Source organism: Trichosurus vulpecula, chromosome 1 (genome assembly GCF_011100635.1).
Source record: "Trichosurus vulpecula isolate mTriVul1 chromosome 1, mTriVul1.pri, whole genome shotgun sequence".
Lineage (NCBI taxonomy): Eukaryota > Metazoa > Chordata > Mammalia > Diprotodontia > Phalangeridae > Trichosurus > Trichosurus vulpecula.
In genome coordinates, this window is record NC_050573.1 from 62,799,906 (window position 1) to 62,822,096 (window position 22,191).

At 48.9% G+C, this 22,191-nt stretch overlaps 1 protein-coding gene across 1 annotated transcript; it reads right to left on the reverse strand.

Annotated features, from left to right (window-relative positions):
* Positions 1 to 713: 713 nt before the first annotated feature.
* On the reverse strand, positions 714 to 7,356 carry F2RL3 (F2R like thrombin or trypsin receptor 3). Its single transcript, XM_036752303.1, has 2 exons — positions 7,170 to 7,356; positions 714 to 4,560 (listed from the first exon to the last, which is right to left on the reverse strand). The coding sequence occupies exons 1-2, from the start codon at positions 7,261 to 7,263 to the stop codon at positions 3,482 to 3,484; spliced, it is 1,173 nt and encodes a 390-aa protein (XP_036608198.1). The 5' UTR covers positions 7,264 to 7,356; the 3' UTR covers positions 714 to 3,481.
* Between the last annotated feature and the right edge of the window lie 14,835 nt (positions 7,357 to 22,191).

Sequence of the window (22,191 nt, forward strand, 5' to 3'; positions counted from 1 at the left end):
CGTCAGAACTCAGAGGAGGTCAAGCCATGGGCTGCAGAGCTTTAAAAGGGAGAGTTCGCCATTCCCTGTATGGCTTCCATTTTCTCTACCAAGGAGAATGAAGCTGGGATGATAAAGTGAAAAGGGCCAAAATGGTCACGGAAAAAATTAGAACAGGGCAACCAGCCACCCTCACTCAGAGCATTCAGGTCACCCATCCTGGCTGAACTTTATGCCAAGTCCAGAGATAATGGGCATGTATAATTCCTGAGCCATTAGCAGGGATCCTTTGGGATGGTGGAGAGCTAACTAGGAGGAGATTCCCAGACCAGAGGTGGGAAAAGGTCTCCCTTTTCTCCCCCAAAAGGTGGAGGGCGGGAAAACTAGAGGCCATTTACCTAGCATGGATTGTTGGAGGGATGGTTTGGGAGCACTTAGAAAGGGGAGCAGGGATCGCTGTGAGCCAGGATGGATTTATTAAAGAATGCCACGGCAGAGACAACCACAGTATAACAGAGTGAGTCAGAAGATTTGGTCTTGTGTCCTGCCTCCATTCATCAGCTTTGTGACTGTAGATAAGTCACACAATTTCTTTGAACCTCAGTTTCTTCATCTGCTAGATAGTCCTTGTACTCAAGGACCTCAAGGAATTGTTGTGAAGAAAATGCTTTGTAAACAAGTCAACTAACATTTATTAAGCACCTACTCAGTGCCAGGTGGGCTCTGTGCTAAGTGCTGGGGATACAAAGAAAGATAACATGGACCCTGTCCTCAAGGAACTTCCAGTCTAAGGGAGGTGGGCTGCAGGAACAGCAATATGCAAACAACTATGTACATAGAAGATACAGACAAGCCACAGGAAAGGCCCTAAGATCAAAGGGGACCAGGAAAGTATGAGGCTGGGGGACCACCTGGGGGGCATGTTGCAGAGGGGATTCTCCTTGTGTGAGTTACACTAAATGCCCTCCAAGGTCACTGTCCCAGCTCTAAGATGCTCTGATTCTCAGAGCCAGGATTAGAACACTGGCTCTGACTCCAGATTCGGTGTCTGCCCTGCTACCCCTACTGCCCACAGACCTGTTCTAAGTTCTTTGAAGATTTTAATGGGTCCTAGAAATGGGGACTGTTATTTGGTGCTGAGAAGCACCAAAGCTGGCAGGGCCTGCAGCCTGCAGTGGAGGAGACAGGGAGAAAGCCGAGGGGACCTTCCCATCATCTAAACTAGGGCTGTGTGGAGGGATGGCCACAGAGTGGGAAGTGAGAACAACCCACTTTCTTGTTAGAACAGTTCCTCCCCAGGACACCGGCACCCAAGGATCTCTGCGCCCCCTGCAGCGGCCATTTGTCATCACATTTGCCCATTGGCTCTTTCATGGAGTATAGGTCAAGTCACCAAGCTCAGAGAAACTCTACATTCCAGAGCACTAGGCAAGATACCCGGGGCTGCCCGGGTCATCCTGGGCGTCATAGGAGAACTCAGGCCAAGACCTGAAGAAGGAAGCATGGCAGAGGGTGTTGAGTGTCAGACTTAAAACCTAAAGGATCTGGGTTTGAATCTTGGCACCTCCTGACTGAGTGTCCCTAGGCAGGTCACTTAACCTACAAGTGAGGCAAGCCTCACTTTCCTCAATTGTCAGATTGAGGATTTACTAGGTGGTTGCTGAGGCCCCTCCAGGCTCTCACTTGAGGCTCTGTTAGGGAAGGGCCTGTGGAGGGACCGCCCAGGGCTTAGTCTGTTGACCAGGTCCGGATCTAGCTTGCTAATAGCCTTCCACCCTGAGTGTGGCCCAGATCGTGGATGAAGGGCAGCCATGTGCTGTGGCAAAGGGCAGAGAATAAGAACCTGCCCCTGGATGGGACCAGAAAGCTGGACCCCAGGGTCCAGCTTTGCCATTGAAATATTCAAAAACTGATGTGGTGAAGAGAGCATGAGATTTGGAGCCAGGCCCTGGGTTCTAATTCCTGTTCTGCTACTTATTACCTGTGTGATCTTGGGAAAGAGACTTCCCCTCTGTCTGTTTCACTTTCCTCATTTGTCAGATGTGGGGCTTGGAATAAATGAGGGGCACTAGAGAGCTGGACTTAGACTGAGGAAGACCTGAGCTTGAATCCTGCCTCGTACACTCAGAGCTGTAGGGCCCTGAGCAAGTCACTTAACTTCAAAGCCTTGGTTTCCTTATCTGTAAAATGAACTTGATAACCTCTAAGGGCCCTTCTAGCTCCTGTGAGCCCTCTCTGAGCTCCTCTTCCATCTTCTGTTAAGTAAGGATAGCTGGATTGGCTGGTCTCTGAGGATCTTTCCAACTCTGACACTCTGTGTCCTAAGGGCCCTCCCAGCTCTGATATTCCATGTTCTAAGGGCCCTCCCAGCTCAGACATTCTGTGTTTCTAAGGACCCTCCCAGCTCTGACATTCTATGTCCTCAGGGCCCTCCTACCTCCCATATTATTGGTCGTAAGGTCCCTCTCACATTCCACATTCTGTGTTCTAAAGACAGTTCTAGCCTTTGAAGGCTAAAACGAACTATTGCCAGCAAGCATGGATGTCTTATGTCGGAGCAGAGCAGCTGGCTTGGTCACAAACCTTTACTTTTATTTGCTGGGTCACATAAGAAGAACCTACTTAGAACCAGACTGGGCCTTAATCAGCTCTCTGTTCAGCAGTCCTCTCTGCAGTCATAGTCACAGTTCTGGGAGAATGTGGAGCGACTGATGGGCACAATAAAGTCAGCCAGCCTGACCTGCCTCAAGTGAGGAAGGAGAGATATGGGATCTCGAAGTTTCAGGCAGCAAGGCTATGCCCTCAGGGGACAGGCCTCAAGTCCTGCTGCCAGCAGCTGCACTAAGAAAAGGCATGGGATGCTGGAGTGGGCAGGGCTTTCCACCTCCTTGCCCCAAGCACGGCTTAACCACTCCATAACATTGCCAAGTCATCCTCCAGCCTTGGCTTTGGTACCTCCTCCTGGCTGGCCTAATTCTGCTTTTTGGCAGCTCTTATCAGCAGGAAGTGTTTCTCATATTGGCCAAAGTCTGTATATAAGTCCTCCCCAAGCTTTGGTCCTGTGTCTTCCTTCTTTGGCCAAGCCGAATATCTTAATCCCTCTTTCCTTCAATCACCAGAAGGTAGATAGTGTCTGTTACCCCTGCCATGGCCCCTGTCCCCACCAAGTTTTCTCTTCTCCAGTACAAACAACCATCAGATCTGTCAGCACTTATCCAATAGGGAACTTCCCTGGAAGTGGGGTTGGGTCTTCAAGGCAAAAGTCCTCTTGATGAAGTGGAAGCCAGGAAGGGAAAGCAGAGTACAGAAGCCTCCATGCCTATCCCCTCTCATCTTTGCAAAGTTTGCTGAGGAAATGATAAAAGTAGGGATTACAGGGAACCTTGAGGGCAAGGTCAAAGGGAGATCCCAGTGGGGTGACTGCAAACAGGCCCTTCTGTACAAGAGTCAGAAAGCCGAACCTCCCACCATCAGGCCAGATCCAGTAACATTAGATAGATCTCTAGATTAGAGATGTAGAGCGGGTACCCAGCCCAAGGACATCTTCCTTGGAGGTTTTCTGGACTGTGAGCATGTGCTTGTCCTGCTGACAAAGCTTTCTCTTTATTTTGTCCCGGAATTCTTCTGACACGTAGTAATAGATGAAAGGGTCCACACAGCTGTTGAGGGTGCTGACGGCCAAGCTGAGGACATACCAGAAGTAGAGGTCTCCAAAGCCATTGACCCTGGGATCCGAATAGTGGATGAGCAGGAGTATGTTGCTGGGGGTAAAGAGCATGACTGCTGAGGCCAACACTAGCACGGTGAGCTTGACGGCATAGCCATACGTCTTCCTGCTGGCCACCAGGACATAGATGACAGAACCGTAGCAGAAGAGAATCACCAGCAGCGGGAGGAAGAAGCCCAACAGGACTAGGCAGACAAAGATATTGAGGAAGTGGCTGGCTTGCTCGTCCTGGGGGAGCACATCATGGCACAGGATGAGCCCAGAGCTGCCATGCAGTGGGTAGGACTGGCGCTGCACAGTCAGGGGCAGGGTGAGGGAGGCTGCCCCAAGCCAGACGATGGTACAGAGGCAGGTGGCAAAGGCGGGGCTGCGCACAGAACGGGAGAAGAACGGGTGGACGATGGCTAGGTACCTGTCCAGACTGATGCAGGCCAGGAGCAACATGGAACAGTACATGTTTCCATAGAAGAAAGCAGTCACCAGGCGACAGAGCCCCTCCTCAAAGACCCAGTGGTGGCCCAGGAAATAGTAGGAGATCTTGAAGGGTAGGACCAGAACCAGGAGCAGGTCAGCCACAGCAAGATTCATCAGAAAGATGGTGGAAGGCATTTTCTGGATCTTGGCAGCCAGCACCCACAAAGCCAAGCCATTGGCTGGCAAGCCCACCAAGAAGACGAGAGTGTAGAGGGAAGGGACCAAGCTTGTGGAGGCCCAGTGAAACAGGTGTTCCCTGGACTCCTTCCCAATACACAGGTAGGTGGTGTTATTGAAGTTCATCTTCTCCCCAGGGAAGCTCCTCGGGCAGAGGACGAAGGAGGGTGAGGTCTCATTGGTATGGGGACCTGCACTGTCATCTGTGACAAGAAACAACCGTGAGTTAGTGCAGTCTGACCCTAGCCATCCCCAGCCTTTTTTCTCCATGGCCCCTTAGTCATGGAAACAGTACCTCTCCTTGTAACAAGGACCACCATCAACTCAGAGGAGAGTCTTTGCAAGGGTGGAAGCCTAGCTGCTTTCTTCACCTGAGTCCAAGTCTCAGTTTCTCCACTTGAAGAGGAAGACAAACCCAAATTGTCATCAACTAAATTTTCTAGCCCAATGGCTGGAGCTGATTGCCCAGCTGGGCCTATACTCTGGGTGCCCATGAAGAAGTGAAGCAAGTCTGTGGGATGAGCTGTGTGTGCTCTCATTGAGAGAAGTGTGTGATTGGCTTGTCTGGGAGAGGAAGACAAGCAAAAAGTGTTTAGTGGATTGATCAATCAATAAACATTTATTAAGTGCCTACTCTACGTGCTAAGCACAAGCTCACTTTAGTCATTAGCTGTAGCGGAAAGAGCCTTAGATCAAGGCTTCTTAAACTTTTTCCACTTGTGACCCCATTAGCACTTCTTAAATCATGAGTCATAACCCCATATCTGAAATGATTCCCAAGGTGGAAGAGGAACTGGAGAGCCAGTGATTTGCCTGTGGCCCTGTGACCAAAGCAGGAAGAAGACCCAGAGTTCTGTCACCATATGCCAAAACCTGCATGAATAACAATGCTGAAAATGGTCTGGGCCTGGACTGATACCTCAGATTTTCCAAGAAGTTACACAGATACTAATCTGAATCTTTCCTGAGACATCTGAATCAAAGTCTCTCATCTCCTCTGATCTAAATCTCTATTTGGCCCAGCATGAGCGTTTCTCTCCCTCCTTCCCAGCAGAGGCAGCTGTTTAGTCTTCCAGATGTTCTGGGTAGATTGTATGGATCATAGGAAATTGGTTTGGGGGAGGGCAAGGGCTGGGGAAGCCCTCAGGAACAGAGACAGCCCGGCTCAGAGTCCTGGCCATTGGGAAGGATGTGGGTCTGTTTGGAGGGAACTGTTGTGAGGAGGGAGGCCCATCGACCTTACAAGTCAGCTAGTCTCCCCCTCTCATTTAATAGATGACGAAGAAGAGGTCATTTGCATAGGATCAAACAGGGAGTAAATGGCAGGATCTTGATTCTAACTCAAGCTCATTTATCCCAACCCCGACCCCCTCCTTATTTTACAGATGGGAAAATGGAGCCTCAGATAAATAAAATGATTTCCCCACTGTCATGTAGATAATAATAGCGAGGCTAGGATTCAAACCAACATCCCCTGACTTTAAAAACAGTTTCTTTCCCCTACAGCATGCTGCTGCCCTCTACCCCAAACACAGACTACTGCCCAGGACACCCCAAACACAGACTACAGGCCCAAGTAGAATTATTACTAGCTTGGAGAAAACAGAACCTTTCCTCAGGGTGCCAGTATTGGGGGTGGGTGTTGTAGAGTGCTTCCACTCAGCAATAGCCGCCAAACTTGGCCCTTGCTTCTCAGTTCTCTAGAGGAGCAGGGTATGACCACCCTGGCCCACCCCCAGGCGCCCTCACCATGGCGCCTCTCTCTCAGGGCCTACTTTCAGCCCTAACCCCCAGAGAGGGTGAGAGCCAGGACTCTCTGAGCAACGTCCCTGCCTTACTTGCCGTGACTGCCCCTGGTAGCACTGACTTTTGTGTCATTCTTTGCTCGGTGTCCTTTCAGCTCGTTCCGGCACTGACCCCGGTGGCCTAGCTGTGGGCAGTTGCACAAGGAGCAGCCAGCTTGAAGGCATCATCCCTCCGCCCCCTTGCCCCCATTTCTATAGCAGTTGATGGTTTACAAAGCATTTCCTTCAAGCTGCTCTTCAGATATTAACCTCATTTTGTAGAGAAGAAAATAGACACGGCTTCTCTTTTCTGTAGAACAAAGAGCTCGACTTCAGGAAGCAAAGAAGCAAGAGGCAGAGACAGATTTAGGCTCCATGTCAGAAGACCTTCATCATTAGGGCTACCTCCCCCACCAATGGAGGGAGCTGCCCTGAGATAGGGGCCCCTCCCCAAGCAAATGCTGCATTTGCATATCGATTGATAATCAATAAACATTTATGAAGCGCCTACTATGGGCCAGACACTGTGCTAAGCACTGTATATCACTTGGGTATATTACAGTGGACCAGGCAATCCCCGATATCTCTTCCAAATCTCGGATTATGGTTTGAACTCAATTCTCCAGCCCTTATCTCACATGTGGCATGGGGGAAAAGTACTGGATTTAGCCAATATGTATGGTTTCACATATGGGCTTCAGTTTCTTCCTGTGTAAATGAGGGACTTAAGATAGATAATCCCTAAAGTCTCTTTGTCCCATGCCAGCCTTAGGCATCCTGTTCATCTCAGCCACCTGGATCAAAGACAGAATCTCAATGGCAGGAATGCCCATGTTTGTCCCTTGCCTGCCCACCCTCCCAGCCCTCCATTCTCTGGAACAGCCCTGGAGCAGGACAAGACTCCCAACGTTAATATCAATAAAGTTGGGGAGGCTACAAGAACCCCTTGAGTCTCCCTCCCAATCAGGGACCATAAAGGGGTAAGTTCAGAGCATTGCCCTTTCATTTCTCCTAAGAGCATAACTCACCTCCATTATCGTCGTCATCATAGTCGTTCGGTGCCAGGCTGCCCACCAGGAAGCAGTAGACTAGGAGGAGGCTGGGGCTGCAGAGGCGCCGCATGGTCCAGTGTACCAGGCTGGGACTGAAGGGAGCAGGGACCAAGGGCCAGTGAGGCCACACTGTTGTGCTGCTGTCCAAGGAGACTGATAGGAGCTGCTGTGATGAGGGATTTCCTGCTGAGACCACACACACAAACATACACATAGATGCAGTTCTCGAACTTCCTGAGGAGACCATGAGTGTTTAGATAAATGGAAACAGGCCTGGGTGGGGGCATGGGAGATGTGCACATCAGCTCTAGGTCCATATTATCCAGTGGCAGTGGCAGAGGGGAGGGCAGGCCTGGCAGGGCTCAGCACCTACATAGGCACTGCTGCTTCGGACTGAGCCGATCCAAAGGTGCAAGCAGGCAGCCAGTCCCTCACTGCATGGCCAAGGCATTAACCCACTGACTGCCCAGCTAAGCCAGGAAGAAAATGCCAAGAGTGGAGCAGAAGGGGAGCCCCAAGCCAGTGGGCATCAATTAGCCTTCTGCCCTCTGGGGCATTGCCCCTCCAGGAGCACGGAGAAAGGCTCATGGTAGAACACAAGGAAAGAAGGGTGAGGGGACAGGAAAAGCTGGGTGTGGGAAAATAAACACAGGGCAGAGAATGGTCTTTCCGGCCACAACATTGAATAGAGAGTCTGTCTCTCATCATCTCTTGACTTTGTGTGACTCAGTATCTTGCCCTAGGTTATTTTCCACTTGAGAAAAATCCAACTGACCAAACTCAGGAAGGAACAAGGGGGAATTAGCCATGGTCTCCTTAGTCCCAAGGAGCAGAAGTAGGGCTAGGGGCAGGGAAGTTACCGGGAGGTAACTCCCACCCAGATCGCCAGTCCCTTAGATTCTGTGCCCAGGTCCCCATCTCTTAGCCACCTGGGAGGGCCCCTTAACTCCTGCTCACGCCATCGTCCAGCCGGAAAATACCACTTGAGCTTTTGGAGACACTGGGCAGATGTTTCCTGTGAGTTTGCTAAATATGAGGAGGGTTCAAGTTGCTGTAACTCCCACCGGCTCCTGCCTCCCTGACAGCTCTTTCAGCCTTAAGCCAGCCTTTGGCAGGCACTGGGCATTTTGAAAAGCCAGCCTCAGACAGAAGCCCTGAATCATTCACAGGCCAGGGCTCTCTCTACCTGTCCTCATTCTGTGAGCCATCCAACATCAACCTCTGAACCTGCCCTGCCTTCCTCCCATCTGACTTCATCCAGAGGCCTAGAGTGACACCAACCAATCAGTACCTGTTTCTCTTACCCTTACCCAGGGACTTTCCAGAGAGAGATGACCAAGAGAAGAGCCAGACCCTTTCCTAGGAGATCTCACAGGGGCTGGCATTAGGGCTAGAATTCTGGAGAGGTGGCCTGATATAGAAGGAAAGAATCTTGGCTGCGGAGTCCAACTGTGTGGCCTGGGTAAGCCATGAGATTTAGAGCTAGCAGGGACCCTGAGCTAATCCATTCCCCTCATTTTACAAAAGAGAAATACTTAATAGTGTCAGTCTGGGGGCCTTTAGTCCCTCCAGCGCACATCAGCAGAATGTGTCCTAAGGAACTGGCTTTGGCCCAAAGGTAAGTGATATCCTTGGTCATGTAACTAGAATGTCTCAAAAGCAGGGTTCGAACCCAGTTCTCCCCAAGTTCAGTACTCTGTCCGCTACACTAGGCTTCTCCCACAGACCATCGAACTAGAGCTGGAAGGCAGTCTTCATCTACAAGTGAGAAAACTGAGACCCAGTGGGTTGGTAACCTGCCCGAAGTCACGTGGGTAATAAACCTTAGAGGCAGGATTTGAACCTAGGTCTGTTGCATCAAGAGCCAATGAATGCTCTTTTCACTGTGTTCCTCATCACGTGAGGAAACTGATGTTAAATGAGTTCCAGGTTCACACAGGTGGTGAGAACCAGGGTAGGCCTTCAAACCCACGTCCTCCGGTTCCAAATCTCTTGTTCTTTCCAGGAGCAGACCGAGAACCTCAATATGTCAAAGTTGGAAGAGACCCGAGAAATCATTCCATGCTCCCCTATCTAGAGAAGGTTAATCTGGAAAACTCTAAGCCTCCATTCACTGACTCTGATCCAGACAAAGGTGATTCGGGCAAAGGACCATCCCGAGGGCAGGCAGGGGGCTGGGCCAAGCACCACTCTGAAACCCTCTCCCCTGAAAAGGAGAAAGGAAATCAACAGTATTGAGAGAGGCCCAGCCATGGGGGAGACACCCTGTCCCTGCCTTTGGGGGATGCCCAGGGCTTGTGAGATCATAGCAGAGCAGAGGCTTCATCGCACAGGTCTCACTGGCTTTGGATTTAGAGCTGATGGGCTCAGTCCAACCCCCCTATCCCACCCCACCTTTTTTTTTTTAATAGTTGAGACAATTGCCTCAGAAGAGAAAGAAGAGGAAGAGACTTGACCAGGGTGTCACATAAGAAGCAGACCCGGGTTTTAGTCTCATCTCTGACACCAACTCGCTGGGTGACCTTTGCTTAAGACCCTGCGTCCTTTGTAAACTGAAGGGGTTGGTCTAAGGCCCCTCCTAGCTCTCCAAAGTTCTGTGATCTAGGGAAGTGGGGGTCGAATATTCAGAGAAGGCTTCAGGAGGAAAAATGGAGACCGTCTGTTCATTCTTTGTGCTAATAGCAGCCATGCACCGAGGGCTCCACAGCTCACAATGTTCTTTGCCTGGATTATCTCATTCGATCCTCATAATACCTCTCTGCTGGTCAATAGCTCAAATTTATGTGATGCTTTAAGGTTTTTAAAGTAACAGGGCTTTGAGTAAATAACACAAGGCCCATTTTATAGGTGAATAAACTGAGACTCAAAGCAACACAAATAGATCACATCTGCTACTAAGTAGCAGAACCAGGATTTTCTCCTGCTGTTCCTGTTCTAGTGAACCTGACATGAAACCACTTAGGGAAAGATTCTGAAACTGACACATGCTGCTGCCTCAGTGTTTCTCTCTGTGTCCCTCTGTCTCTGTCTCTTTCTCTTTCTCTTATCTGCCTGCTTAAGTAGGGCAGCAGCTCTCCTTAGGCCTCCAGCCTAGGAGCCAGCCGATCACCATGGTCTGCCCATCTCTTCTTCATCCTTATCATCTTCATCCTTCAGATGTCCAGTGTCATCACCTCCACCCACCCTTTATGTCTGCTCAGGGGTCAGTAGCATGGCCTCCGGCATAAGCTGGGATCTAAGCAGAGTCTTGAAGCAATCCGGGGGGACTAAGAGGAGGAGGCGAGGAGCCAGAGCATCCCAGGGATGGGAACCAGCCAGTGCAACAAGAGGGGGGATGGAGGATCACCTTCAAGGAGTAGAGAGCGGGCCAGTGTGCCTGGATCACAGAGTGTGTGGGAGGGAGTGCTGTAAAAGCAAGTTTAAAAAGTAAAGTAGGAAGCGGCTGGGTTGTGAAGGGATTTAGATCCCAGAGGACTTTCTATTTGGTCCTCGAGGCAATGGGGAGCTCCAGGAGCTTATTGAACAAGGAGGTGATGTGGTCAGGTGATGATTTAGAAGCATCATCTTGGCCCTTAAGTAGAGATGGACCAGAGGGGAGGGAGAGACTTGAGGCAGGGAGGCCAGGCAGAGGATAGTTAGTGTAATAGTCCAGGAAAGAAATGGTGGGGCCCTAAACTAGGCTGGTGGTTTTATGTGTGTGAGAGGAGGCATGTATAGGAGAGAAGTTGGAAAGGTAGAAATGACAAGATTTGGTAATAGGTTGGATATATGAAGTGAGTGTGGAAAAGGAAGGAAGGGAGGGAGAGAGGAAAGAAGAAAAGGAGAGATAAAGGGAGGAAAGGAAGGAAGGAAGGAGGGAAGGAAGGGAGAAAGGAAGGAATGGAGGAAGGGAAGAAGGGAGGGAGGAAGGAAGGAAGGAAGGAAGGGAAGAAGGAAGGAATGGAGGAAGGGAGAAAGGGAGGGAAGGAAAAACATTTAAGTGCCTACTTTGTGCAAGGCATTGTGCTAAGCACTTTACAAATATCATTTCATTTGATCCTCACAACAACCTTGGGATGTAGGTGCTATTATCCTCATTTCATAGATTGGGAAACTGAGGCAGACAGAGGCCAAGTGACTTGTCCAGAATCACACAACTAGTCCATATTTGAACTCAGCTTTTCCTGATTCCAGGCCTAGAGCTCTTATCTACTCAGCCACCTTACTAGCTAAGGATGGTTGTGTCCTTGACAGTGACAAGGAGTCCAGAAGAGGGTGTGTGGGACAACAGACCACCGGCTCAAATAAAAAAACAGAGGTGTCTCTGTTTTCTCAAGGTACAAACAAAACAGAAGCTTTATTTGATCAAGTCTCGAGAGAACTGGGCATCTCCCAATACCTGGGCGGAGATGGTAGTGCAGAGAGGCAAGGGGGAGAAGGCAGGCAAGGGGATATATAACCTTGTACAAACAATTCTAAGAAATGCCACCCCCAGAGGCTGGACCCCTGTCCCTATTTGCTGGGACAGGTGGCCTCACAATCTATCCCAGAATAAGTTTACCCAATACTAGCATAGAAACTACAGAATTACCTTATAGGGAAATTTCAATGTTAAGATGACAGCATGTGAGTAGGCTAGGGGAGGGGGAGAGGGGGAGACCACCTGATTTCCCCGAAATCATATGATTTACAGGAAAACGAAACTTAGGCCTAGTGAGGTCTACATCCTAACTAAATTTGTACTATTTGAGTATTACCTTGCCTGATTTATCCATAGGGAAGCTTTCACAATCTTGTATCCCACACAAGGGGAGGGCTTTGGAGGACGAGATGATGAGTTCAGTGGAGGACATTTGTGTTTGGGTTGCCTATGCGACATCCAGTTTGAGGTGTCCTAGATGCAGGCCAGGGTCTCAGGAGACTTGAGCTGCACAGATAGATCTGGAAATCATCTGCATAGGGATGTTATTTGAGCCCAAGGGAACTGATGAGACAGTACAGAGGAAAAAGAGAAGGGGCCTTGAGGGACCACCACCTTCCCATTCCAGTGAGAATGCTGGCAACTTGAACTCTTTTAATTTAACAAGAATGGAGGCCCCACCACCTAGTGTCTCAAGGTCCATCTTACCAACACCCTCAGCTGAATCGAGCCTAAGAAGGTGATATGGGCCTTTCTTTGGTTCTGTGTGTCCTAGGTACTTGCCCCTGGAATAAAAAATGCAAAATAGGGCTCTATGGGTCCGAGCCACACCCCCCCACCCCTTCCCTGGGTGTGTGGGGGTGGGGCACAACCTAGCCAGTTATCCTTCACTCAGCAGGACCTCTGGTTGTTGAAGGTGCCGTTCATCTCACTTCATTAGAAATCCAAAACAAAGAAGGCTTTGCTTTGTGGAAATACATAGGAGCTGCTGTAACAGAGGTAAACCTGGAAACAGCTGAGGGGCCCAGCTAAGGCACCTCACAACAGCTCCCATTTTTCTAGCATGCTAAGGTTTCCAACATGTTTCCCTCACAAGCCTGTGAGGTTGCTGCAAATATTATTACCCCATTAAATTTTTTTTCAATTAAAAATCTATTTTCTTTCCCTCCCACCTCTTCTCCATTGGAAAAGAAGTAAAAAAAAAAAACAAACTTGTAACAAACATGCATAGTCAAGCATGTTTGGTTGTACCTGGTTGTACCTGAAAATGTTTGTCTCGCTCTGGACCCCTCTCCATCAGGAGGTAGGCAGCCTGCTTCATCATGGTTCCTCAGGAATCCTGATTGGTCATTGAGCTGATCAGAGTTCTTGAGACTTTCTAAGTTGTTTTTCCTTTATAGCATTGCTGTTTTGTGTAATTTGTTCTCCTGGTTCTATTCACTTTACTCTGCATCAGTTCATACATGTCTTCTAAGGTTTCTCTGAAAGGACCCTTTGGTCCTTTTTTTTTTTTTTTGAGGGAGGAAGGCAGGGTAATTGAGTGACTTGCCCAAGGTCGCACAGCTAATAAGTGTGTCAAGTGTCTGAGGTTGGATTTGAACTCAGGTCCTCCTGACTCCAGGGCCAGTGCTCTACTCATTGCGCCACCTAGATGCCCTCCTTTGGTCCTTTCTTACAGCACAACAATAAACATTCTTACACCATAACTTGTTCAGTCATTCCCCAATGGATGGGCACCCCTCAGTTTTCAGTTCCTTGATACCACACACAAAAAAAGCTGCTATAAATATTTTTATTATCCCTGTTTTATAGAGGAGGAAAGCAAGGTTCAGAGAGGTTGTGACTCACCCAAGGTCACACAGCCAGAAAATGTCAGAGGGTTTTCTGACTCTAAGTCTCCTGTGCTGACGGATGAAGGATCTGCACTGACTTTGAAGATGTTTCCCCCTCCTACCCCCAACAGGAGTTCATCATGATAACAAAATCCCAGATCCTTGAATGAACTCACCTCAGGACTGTGTGGACATATAAACTGATGTGAAATGTAAAGATGAGAACCAATATAAGCAGAGACTATAAACCGATGAGCATTTACTGAGTGGTCACTGCGTGCCTGGCACTGTGCTGAATCTTGGGGTACAAAGAAAAGGCAAAAACAGCCCCTGACACAAGGAGCTTGTGTTCGGATTGGGGAGATACCATAAATTTAATAGGATACAAACGGGGAGATGGAAGGTGATCTCAGAGGAGAAAATAAGACAAATGTATTAAAAGAGTAAGAATGAATGGATGAATAAAGAGACCAGAAGGGAGCACCTGGGGAATGGTTATAACCGTTTCTTTGTAAAAAGCCATGTAAATAGGTTTAAATACACGTCTAATTTGGGGGGGGGGGTGTTTTAAATTTATGGTAAAGATAATTCTGTAATTACATAATAAAACAAAAGCTCTTTGGGGAGGTAGGGCCCCTTGGACAAACAGGCCCTAAGAGCACTAAGAGAGCTCTACACCCCGACTCTGCACCCTGCCGGGCCCTGCTGCCGGAACTGCCCTAGACAGAAGGAAGTGTGGATGCTCACCAGTTAAGTTATCACCTCAGCTCCCAGCTTCCTGACTCTTATTTTCCAAGGAAAGCATGGCCTGTGAATTTGGCCCAAATGTGCCTCTCAAGGCCAGTCACAGACATTCCCTGACTACAGCTGCACCCTGTGTTCTGTGTGGGGACATCACCCACTCAGATCCAATCACAGGTTTGAACTTCTAGCATTTGAGAAACTTAAGTTGTCTGGAGTTGTTTACATGACCAGTTATTTATATGGGGAATAAACAGCTCCTCTTCTGGGAAGCAAATCAGAAACTGGAAAGAGTTGCTATATTCCGTGATAGACAAGGGAAAGGCTGGGAGGGAAAGGTTCCCCTCTGGAGGGCAGCTCCCGGGTAATGCTCCCCCCTCTCCTCCAACAGCCCATCATTCCAAGGCTGATAGTCAGAGGTGCTTCTCTTAAAGGGGCTGTGCAGAGGGTGGGTGGGGGGTGTCCTTTGTTATGGACTTTGCTTCTGTTGCACTGACCATGAGGAACGCTGCTCACTCTGGAGTCAGTAAATGACAGGGTCTGGGGAAGCCTCCAGCCCAAGACCTTCTCAGGATAACTCCCCACAGATTCGGCTCTTCCATGGGCTACTTGTGCCATCTCCTGGTCTAGCCTGCTTCTCAGGGACTCAGAACATCAGAGCTGGGAGGGCCTTAAAGCATAGATTGTCAGGGTGCTCAGAACAGAGAATATCAGAGCAGGGATGGCCCTTAGAACATAGGATGTCCAAGCCGGGATGGCCCTTAGAACAGAGAGTGTCAGAGCCAGGAGGGCCCTTAGAACACAGGATGTCAGAGCTGGGATGGCCCTTAAAACACTGAATTATGTCAGACCTGGAGAGAACCTCAGAAGCCTTCTCCTCCAACCCACCGTTTTACAAATGTGACAATTGAGGCCCAGAGATAGGCAGTGACAAAGCTTAGGAAGGTCAGACACCTCACCCACCTAAGAGCTGGGACCAGCCCCCAGAGCTCATGTCTCCCTACCCCTATGCTCTTCCTGCTAGCCCTCCAAGCCTTGTCTGACCAGGCTGGGTTTAAGTCCCAGTGATGATATGTATATATGTATGGCCTTGACCTTTCCCCATCAAAGCCTGTTTCCTGCATCACCCATTTCCTATGAGGAGAGCCTATGAGTACACTGTAAGACGTCCCAGGTATCTAAGGCTATTCTTGTCCCAACAGTGCACACTCACACACTAAACAAACCTAAGAATTATAATGACTGAACATCAGCAGTGAGACACACAAAAAAGGTTTAACTGGACCTTCAGCTACCCTAAAGGGCATAGAGAACAGGACAAGGGAGGTAGGCCATGGTACCACCCTGTTCTGCTTGGCCCAGACCCCATTTGGAATGGGTTATTGTTTTTTTTTCTTTTTCCCCATTCAGGGCCACACATATTTGAATAGAGAAATTCATATGCTGGAGTGTGTCCAGAAAAGCAATCAGGATAGGGAGAATGAAAGGTCGTAGAGAAACCACCACACAGGAATCAATGGAAGGAACTAGGAGGGTCTGACCTACTGAAGAGAAAGGGATGGGGGCAGGGAAAGGGGCAAAGGGAGGTGGTTTGGGGAGAGACACGATGGCTGGGCTCCAGTGTTTGAAGGGCTGTCCCCTGGGAGAGGAATTAGGCCTGCACTGCTTGGCCCCAAAAGACAGAGCTAGAATTCACAGCAGGGAGGAGGGGAAGGATTTCCGTAGAGAGAGCAGCTCAATACAAGGAAATGCTTCCCAATAATTCAAACTATTCCAAAGTGGGATAATAGACTTGCTCAGTACTAGCGAAGATGAAGAGAAGCCTGGGGTGTTCCCGAGGGGATTCTGGGCTGCATGAGGGGCGCTAGATTCCCCATCTGAGGTTTGTGAGGTCTTTTCTGGTTCTGACATTCTAGGTTCTTCCCCTTAGAACAGTCTGAGTTCTATGACTCTGACCCTCATAGGGGTAGAACAAATCACCCTGGCCAGTTACTGCCTGCTTCTGTGACTGCCAGAGTACACAGACGTGGGCCATGGGCTTGGGAGGAAGAAGGAGGTAAAGTAGGAGCATTAAAACCAGTAGGAAAATGGAAGAGGGGGAGGGGAGAGCCACCATGTGGCCAGGGCTGTTCCCATCACTATAAACTAGAACTTTCCCCCATTTGTTAGTCAGCAAGCATTCACAAAGCTCTGGCTGCCATCTCCAGTCATCCAGGTGGCTCCGGATAAGACTGGTGACTGCACAGCCTGCCCTCCCTAAAATTCAAGTCACTTGTAAGTCATGGCATCACCTTCATGATGTCATAGTTCTCCAAGAAGGAAGGACAAACAACAGCATTTGCAAAGCTCTTGGCATTTGGGGAATCCGCACCCCGCCCCATTCCTTGATTCCCAATGCCCCCTTCCCTACCCCCCACCCTCTGGTGAGCGGGCTTTTCCAGTGACGTTTTCTCTTTGGTTGAACCCCGAGTCAAAGATCAGACAATCTGGTCTAGTCTATCCACTACTCTCTGCTCTAATCTGTACTTTGACCTCTCCCAATTTCTGTTTACTCTGTTTAGTGTGTTTAAACGCTGTGAAAAAATAAGAGTGTGAGTGCCTGTGAGTGTGCAAGCATAGAGCATTTGTGACATTCCCTTACACTAACATTCTATAGTCTAAGGCTCTTTCCTGCCTTAATAATTGAGATTCTGAAAGGTCCCAGGCAATCGGAAAGAATGCTCGGTCACAGTCAGAAGACCTCGGGTGTGAATCTTGGCTTTGACGCATAAATGGTGTGAACTAATCACTATACTTTTCTCTGTTCTAGTTTCCTCACCTATAAAATGGGGTTAAAACATGTAACTATCCGCCTCACAGGATTGTTGTGGGGAAAGAGCTACACATAAATTATACTGATCAAAGATCATTTCTACATCTGATGGGAAAGTCAATTCAATAAAGGTTTAAGTGCTGGACCCCACAGACAGTAGCATTCATCTTCCCACCTCCATGCCTTTGCACAGGCTGTGCCCCCTGCCTGGAATGCTTTCTCTCCTCACCTTAGCCTCTTAAAATCCCTGGTTTCTTTCAAGACTCAGCTCAAGCAAGATCTTCTACAGGAGGCCATAAGCCTACCTTCCATCTATTCTGTTTTTATTTTACATAAAGCTATGGAGGCACATGTCTTCATTGTTACACGGTAAGTACCTTGAGAGCAGGGACTGGCTTAGTTTGGTTTGTACTCCCTATGAATGGTGCCTAGCACATAGTAGGTACTTAATAAATGCTGCTTACTAACCTTCCAGCATTATTTTTTTTATTATAAACTTCAACACCAACAAAAACAATCAAATAAATACACAAAATAAGGAATAAAATCCTACCCTGAGTTCCTTGCCTTTAATGAGACAGAACTCAAAACTGAGCAAGTAAAATGGACCTGTGGTTTCACACACCTGTGATGCTTGCCGCTAGGGAAGGCTGACCCCTGTCATTTACTCAAGCTCATTTGTAACGAGGCTAAAATTGATCGAATGGTGAACTAAGTCATCGATAGGGCAAGCCACACCACCCCCAATGTGAAGCCACAGGCTGCCTGAAAAGGGGTGAACCGACCCAGGCTGGTGTCAGCCAGACCAGAACCGTTCTCTCTCGGGTGAATCTGGTCACAAGAGGGGCATATGAGTTTTATTTTAACCGTTTCTGAGGCAACCAATGTGCGGGCCCAGGAATGGAGCAGGAACAAGGGCCAGAAGACTTCAACAGACAATGCGGGTTTGGGGGTTGGGGTGTCAGACTGGAGAAATTTACAGTGGCACCTAGTCCACTCCCACTGACACTGGAAAGTCCACTTGGATGGTTATGAGTCCAATCCAACTTCTGACACCAATTTAAATGTCAACTGAATCAGCACCTGCCACTAACCTCTGAGGCCAGAGCTGAACAGAACAGGCTAGAAACAGGAAAGTCAGGACTCAAACAAGCTTAATTTCAAAGTGAGGGAAACAGCTTGCAAACAAAGAGGCAGATTAGACATACGTTTCAGGGCCCTGTCCCTAGTGGTGGTGGTAGGGCTGAGAAGTGTGGAGAGATCCCAATACTGACACCACAATGGCCTCGCAGCCAACTGTAGCCCTGACAATGAGGGGGAACAGCAACCATGTGACAAGTTTGGCTCATAGTAAGGCTTCATGACCGGAACATGGCTATTACAGGTACTTGTCCAAGCTTAGAGACTGTCTGGCGCTGGTGTGAAACAATTCTGGGATTTTGCTGGGGCCGAGATCATCCAGAGGATGAGCGCAAAGGATTGTTGTTATGTCAAGCTCAGGGCACAGACTGCTTGCTGGGTCTTAGTTCTGGAAAACAATGTGTCTCCTGACGTTTTGACACTGGAAAAAGCAGATTAGCAGTGGGATGGGCACATGAGTGACCATTGCACTTCCAGCCCCAGTGACATAGGGTGACCCAGGCTCCAAAAACAACAAAAACTATCTGTTCTGTGTCAGACCTACCCAAAGCTCTGCCACTCCTGGCCCATTTCTCTTCCTTCTTTGACCATTTGTTTTAAAAATCTGTAGGTGTGGTCAGGATGTGTGCTGAAGCAGCTCTCTGGGCTCACTCTTCTCTCTCCTACTCCTAGAGGCAGCTAGGTGGCGCCATAGTGCTCAGAGTAAGTGGCTTGGAGCCAGGAAGACTTAAGTTCAAATTCAGCCTCAGATACTGGTTGAATGTTGGGGGGGGGGGGGTGCCGCAAGTCTGTCTGCCTCTGTTTCCTCCTCTGCAAAATGGGGATAATAACACCTATCTCCCAGGGTTGTTGTGAGGACCAAATGACATAACTGTAAAGCATTTAGCACAAGTGTCTAGCGCATAGTAGGCTCTATAAACATGTTAGTGTAAGAGAGGGGGGGGAGCAGTTTTGTTTCCAAAGAGTTGAAAGCATTCCTCTTCCTCCCCGCCCCCAGCTTTAGCAGAATGTAAGTCGGATGACTGGTGAGAACTAGCTCTAATCAAAGCTCCGTACTCTGTTCAGGGGATGGACCCATTGATTCAGATCGAATAAATGGAAAAATATAATTAAAGCGCCCCCAACCTCTCCCCCTTGGGGGGCGCCCTTTCTCAAAAGCAAGAATGATACATGCCTTTTCTGATTTCGGGCTCGGACTCCAAACCCTTTATTGTGTTGTTGCACACAAAGGTGTGGGAAGAGGAAGTCCTTACAACGCCCCCTCCCCAAACAGATGCATTCTCCCCTCACGTCTATAAGGTCCCCGGGAAAAGTGAGCTCCGTCGTGATTACAGTAATGACGATGAGGCACATCTGCAGAGAAAGCCTGCGGCCAAGAGGCGCTTCTCATCTCCTCTTGCCCCGGAAATCCTTTCCCCTTTCCGAGGAGTCTTCACAGATCTCTGAAGGACTCTAAGCATCGACGCCATGACCAGCATGTCTCTCGTCACGAGAGGTCCCAAGCCTTGGAGCTGCTGCCATGCTCAGGGGAGGTCTGTAGACGTTCTCTCGCCATCAGCCCCGATTCCTCCAGCAGACTCTGGTTGCCAGAGGGATCTTTGATCTCCTCAGTACTTCTCTATCAGAATATCCATTGGCCTGAAATATAGAATAAAAACAAAAGGAACAGACACCATGGACTCAAGGACACGTGGAAACTGGGTGAGAGAGAGGGAGGCTGCTTTTGCCCCGGCCCAGTGGCTCAAAGCAGTTGTGCCTTACTCATACCAGTTAGGAAAAGCAGCAAAAGGATCCAAGGGTTGTGTATGAACACTCAGCTCTGGCTCAGAAACTCACAAGTCCAAAGTCCTTCAGACTCCCCAGCCAGTGAGAAAACCCTTCATCACAATACAGTTCCAGACCCCGAGTCACTTGTGGAAGCAGGCAGAGGACAAGTGTGAGACTGCTAGGTGGTGCTGTGGCCAGAGCAATAGGCATTGAATCAGGAAGACCCGAGTTCAAATTCAGCCTCAGACACCTCTTAATTGTGTAACTCTGGGCAAGTCATTTAACCTCTGTTTACCTCAGTTTCTTCAACTGTAAAATGGGGATAGTAACAGTACTTATCTCAAAGAGTTGTGGGGATCAAATGAGATACCATCGGTAAAGCACTTAGCCCAGTGCTTGGCACAAAGTTGGTGCTAAATAAATGCTTATTCTCTTCCCTTTCCCTTGGGGCAGCCCATCCCCCACTCCTACGCCCATAGTAATGTGTACCATCCTTAGCCCTGACAGCTGAAACCTTTTCATTCCCTTCAACATCCCACCTCCTTCATGAAGTCTCCTATGGTCATTGTCACATTGGGGCTGAGTTTTCTTCCTCCCCAAATTTTCCTGGAGCACCTGGTCTGTCTCTTTTGCCCCCATCACCCTCGATCTTTTTATCTGCACACTAGAACGCTATGTTGCTTTTGATTAACTCACTCTCTGGGATTTCTTCGCCTTCCCACCAGCTTGCCTTGTTCTCTTCCAGATGAATCCACTCTGAGGCCTGCTCACTAATTGGTCAGTCTTCACCAAATGGGGTTATGAAAAGTCAGACGTGACTGAAAGAACTGAACAACCCTCATTAGAATGTACTCTTCTTGAGGGCAGGGACCATTATTTTTTTTTTGCCTTTATGTCCCCAGTGCTTAGCACAATGTCAACACTTAACCAATGTCTGTTGACTGAGCAGAGATGTTCTGAAGGCGGATACCATGAAACTTGAGAACAGAATGGATTTGCCTTTCTTTGCAATTCCAGCAGTCAGCATGGTCCCTGACCCAAGGTAACAGCTTAACAAATGCTTGTTGATTGCTATACAAAGTGCAAGTGAGGAATGGAGGATCACAACAGGTTCTGAGCCCAGGTGGATGGGAAGGTGCTGATGCCTTGGACAGTGATAGAAAAGTTGGGAAGAGGGGAGAGAAAAGGCAGTGGGTTGTTTTGGACAAGTTGAGTATGAGATGTCCAAGAGGCAGTAAACCAGGCAAACAATGATGGCAAGACCCAGATATGAAAGCGATGTTGTGGAGGGCCTGAATGGAGCTAATTTATGTCTGCACAACAGTGGCAGGGCCTGCACGGAAGCCTTGCACCAGCACTGCTCCATCCCTGGGGGAGAAGGGCAAATTGGTGCCTGTGCTGAAGCAGGAAGCAAGCAAAGGTTAGTGGCTCAGCTCCAGTCTCTGCGCTCCACACTGGCTGAAGGCAGTGACGCAAGAATTCTCCCCATGTGGACTCCTGTGCCCAGGCCAGGAGGCTCAGGGTCCATCCTCACCCCTCACAAAGGAGAAAAATTAAATCAACTCATGGTTGGTTTGGTGCTGGAAAGGAGAGACCTTTGCTTACTGGGAAAGGATGTGACAATGTACTCTCCCAGGATGAGCAGATTCTCTCCTCTCCGTTTCCTGTGATTCTGTCCGAGGCTGCCAGAGGAAATACTGCTTTCCTAGGCTACATCTCCATTGACCTCTGCCTCACCCCTCTGTTCCTATCCCACTCTTCCCTCCAATCTCCTTTTCTTACTAATAAACTGCCCTTCGTGTCATCATCATAATCGACAACAAACATTTATCAAGTATGCCAGGCACAGAGCTAAACGCTTGAGATATAAAGAAAGACAAAACAAAAAACCAAACAGATCTCTCCCCTCCTGCTTCCCTTTCACCTTCTCGCAGTCAGGGGAACCTGATGCTCCCCAGCAGATAGGCATCCCCGGCCACCCTCCCCAGGACTGGACATACCTTCTTTCATGTCCTCATGGGGGCAGAGATGGAGGCAAAAGCTTGCTTTTCATGACCTCTCTCAGACACTGCCTCTGCCATGTCCCAGAAACTTTTCCTCATTTGCAATTATAGGTGACCCCACCACACACACTCCAGATCATTCCTCTCCTTTCTCAAGGAGTTGAGCACCTGGCTCACAGTCTTGCCCTTCCCTGGAGGTCAGAGGTGTCCCACCCCAGCCTCCAGGTCATTCTCCTCCTTTCTCGGGGAATCGAACACCTACCTGGCTCACAGTCTTGGCCCTCATTGGAAGTCTTTGAACAGA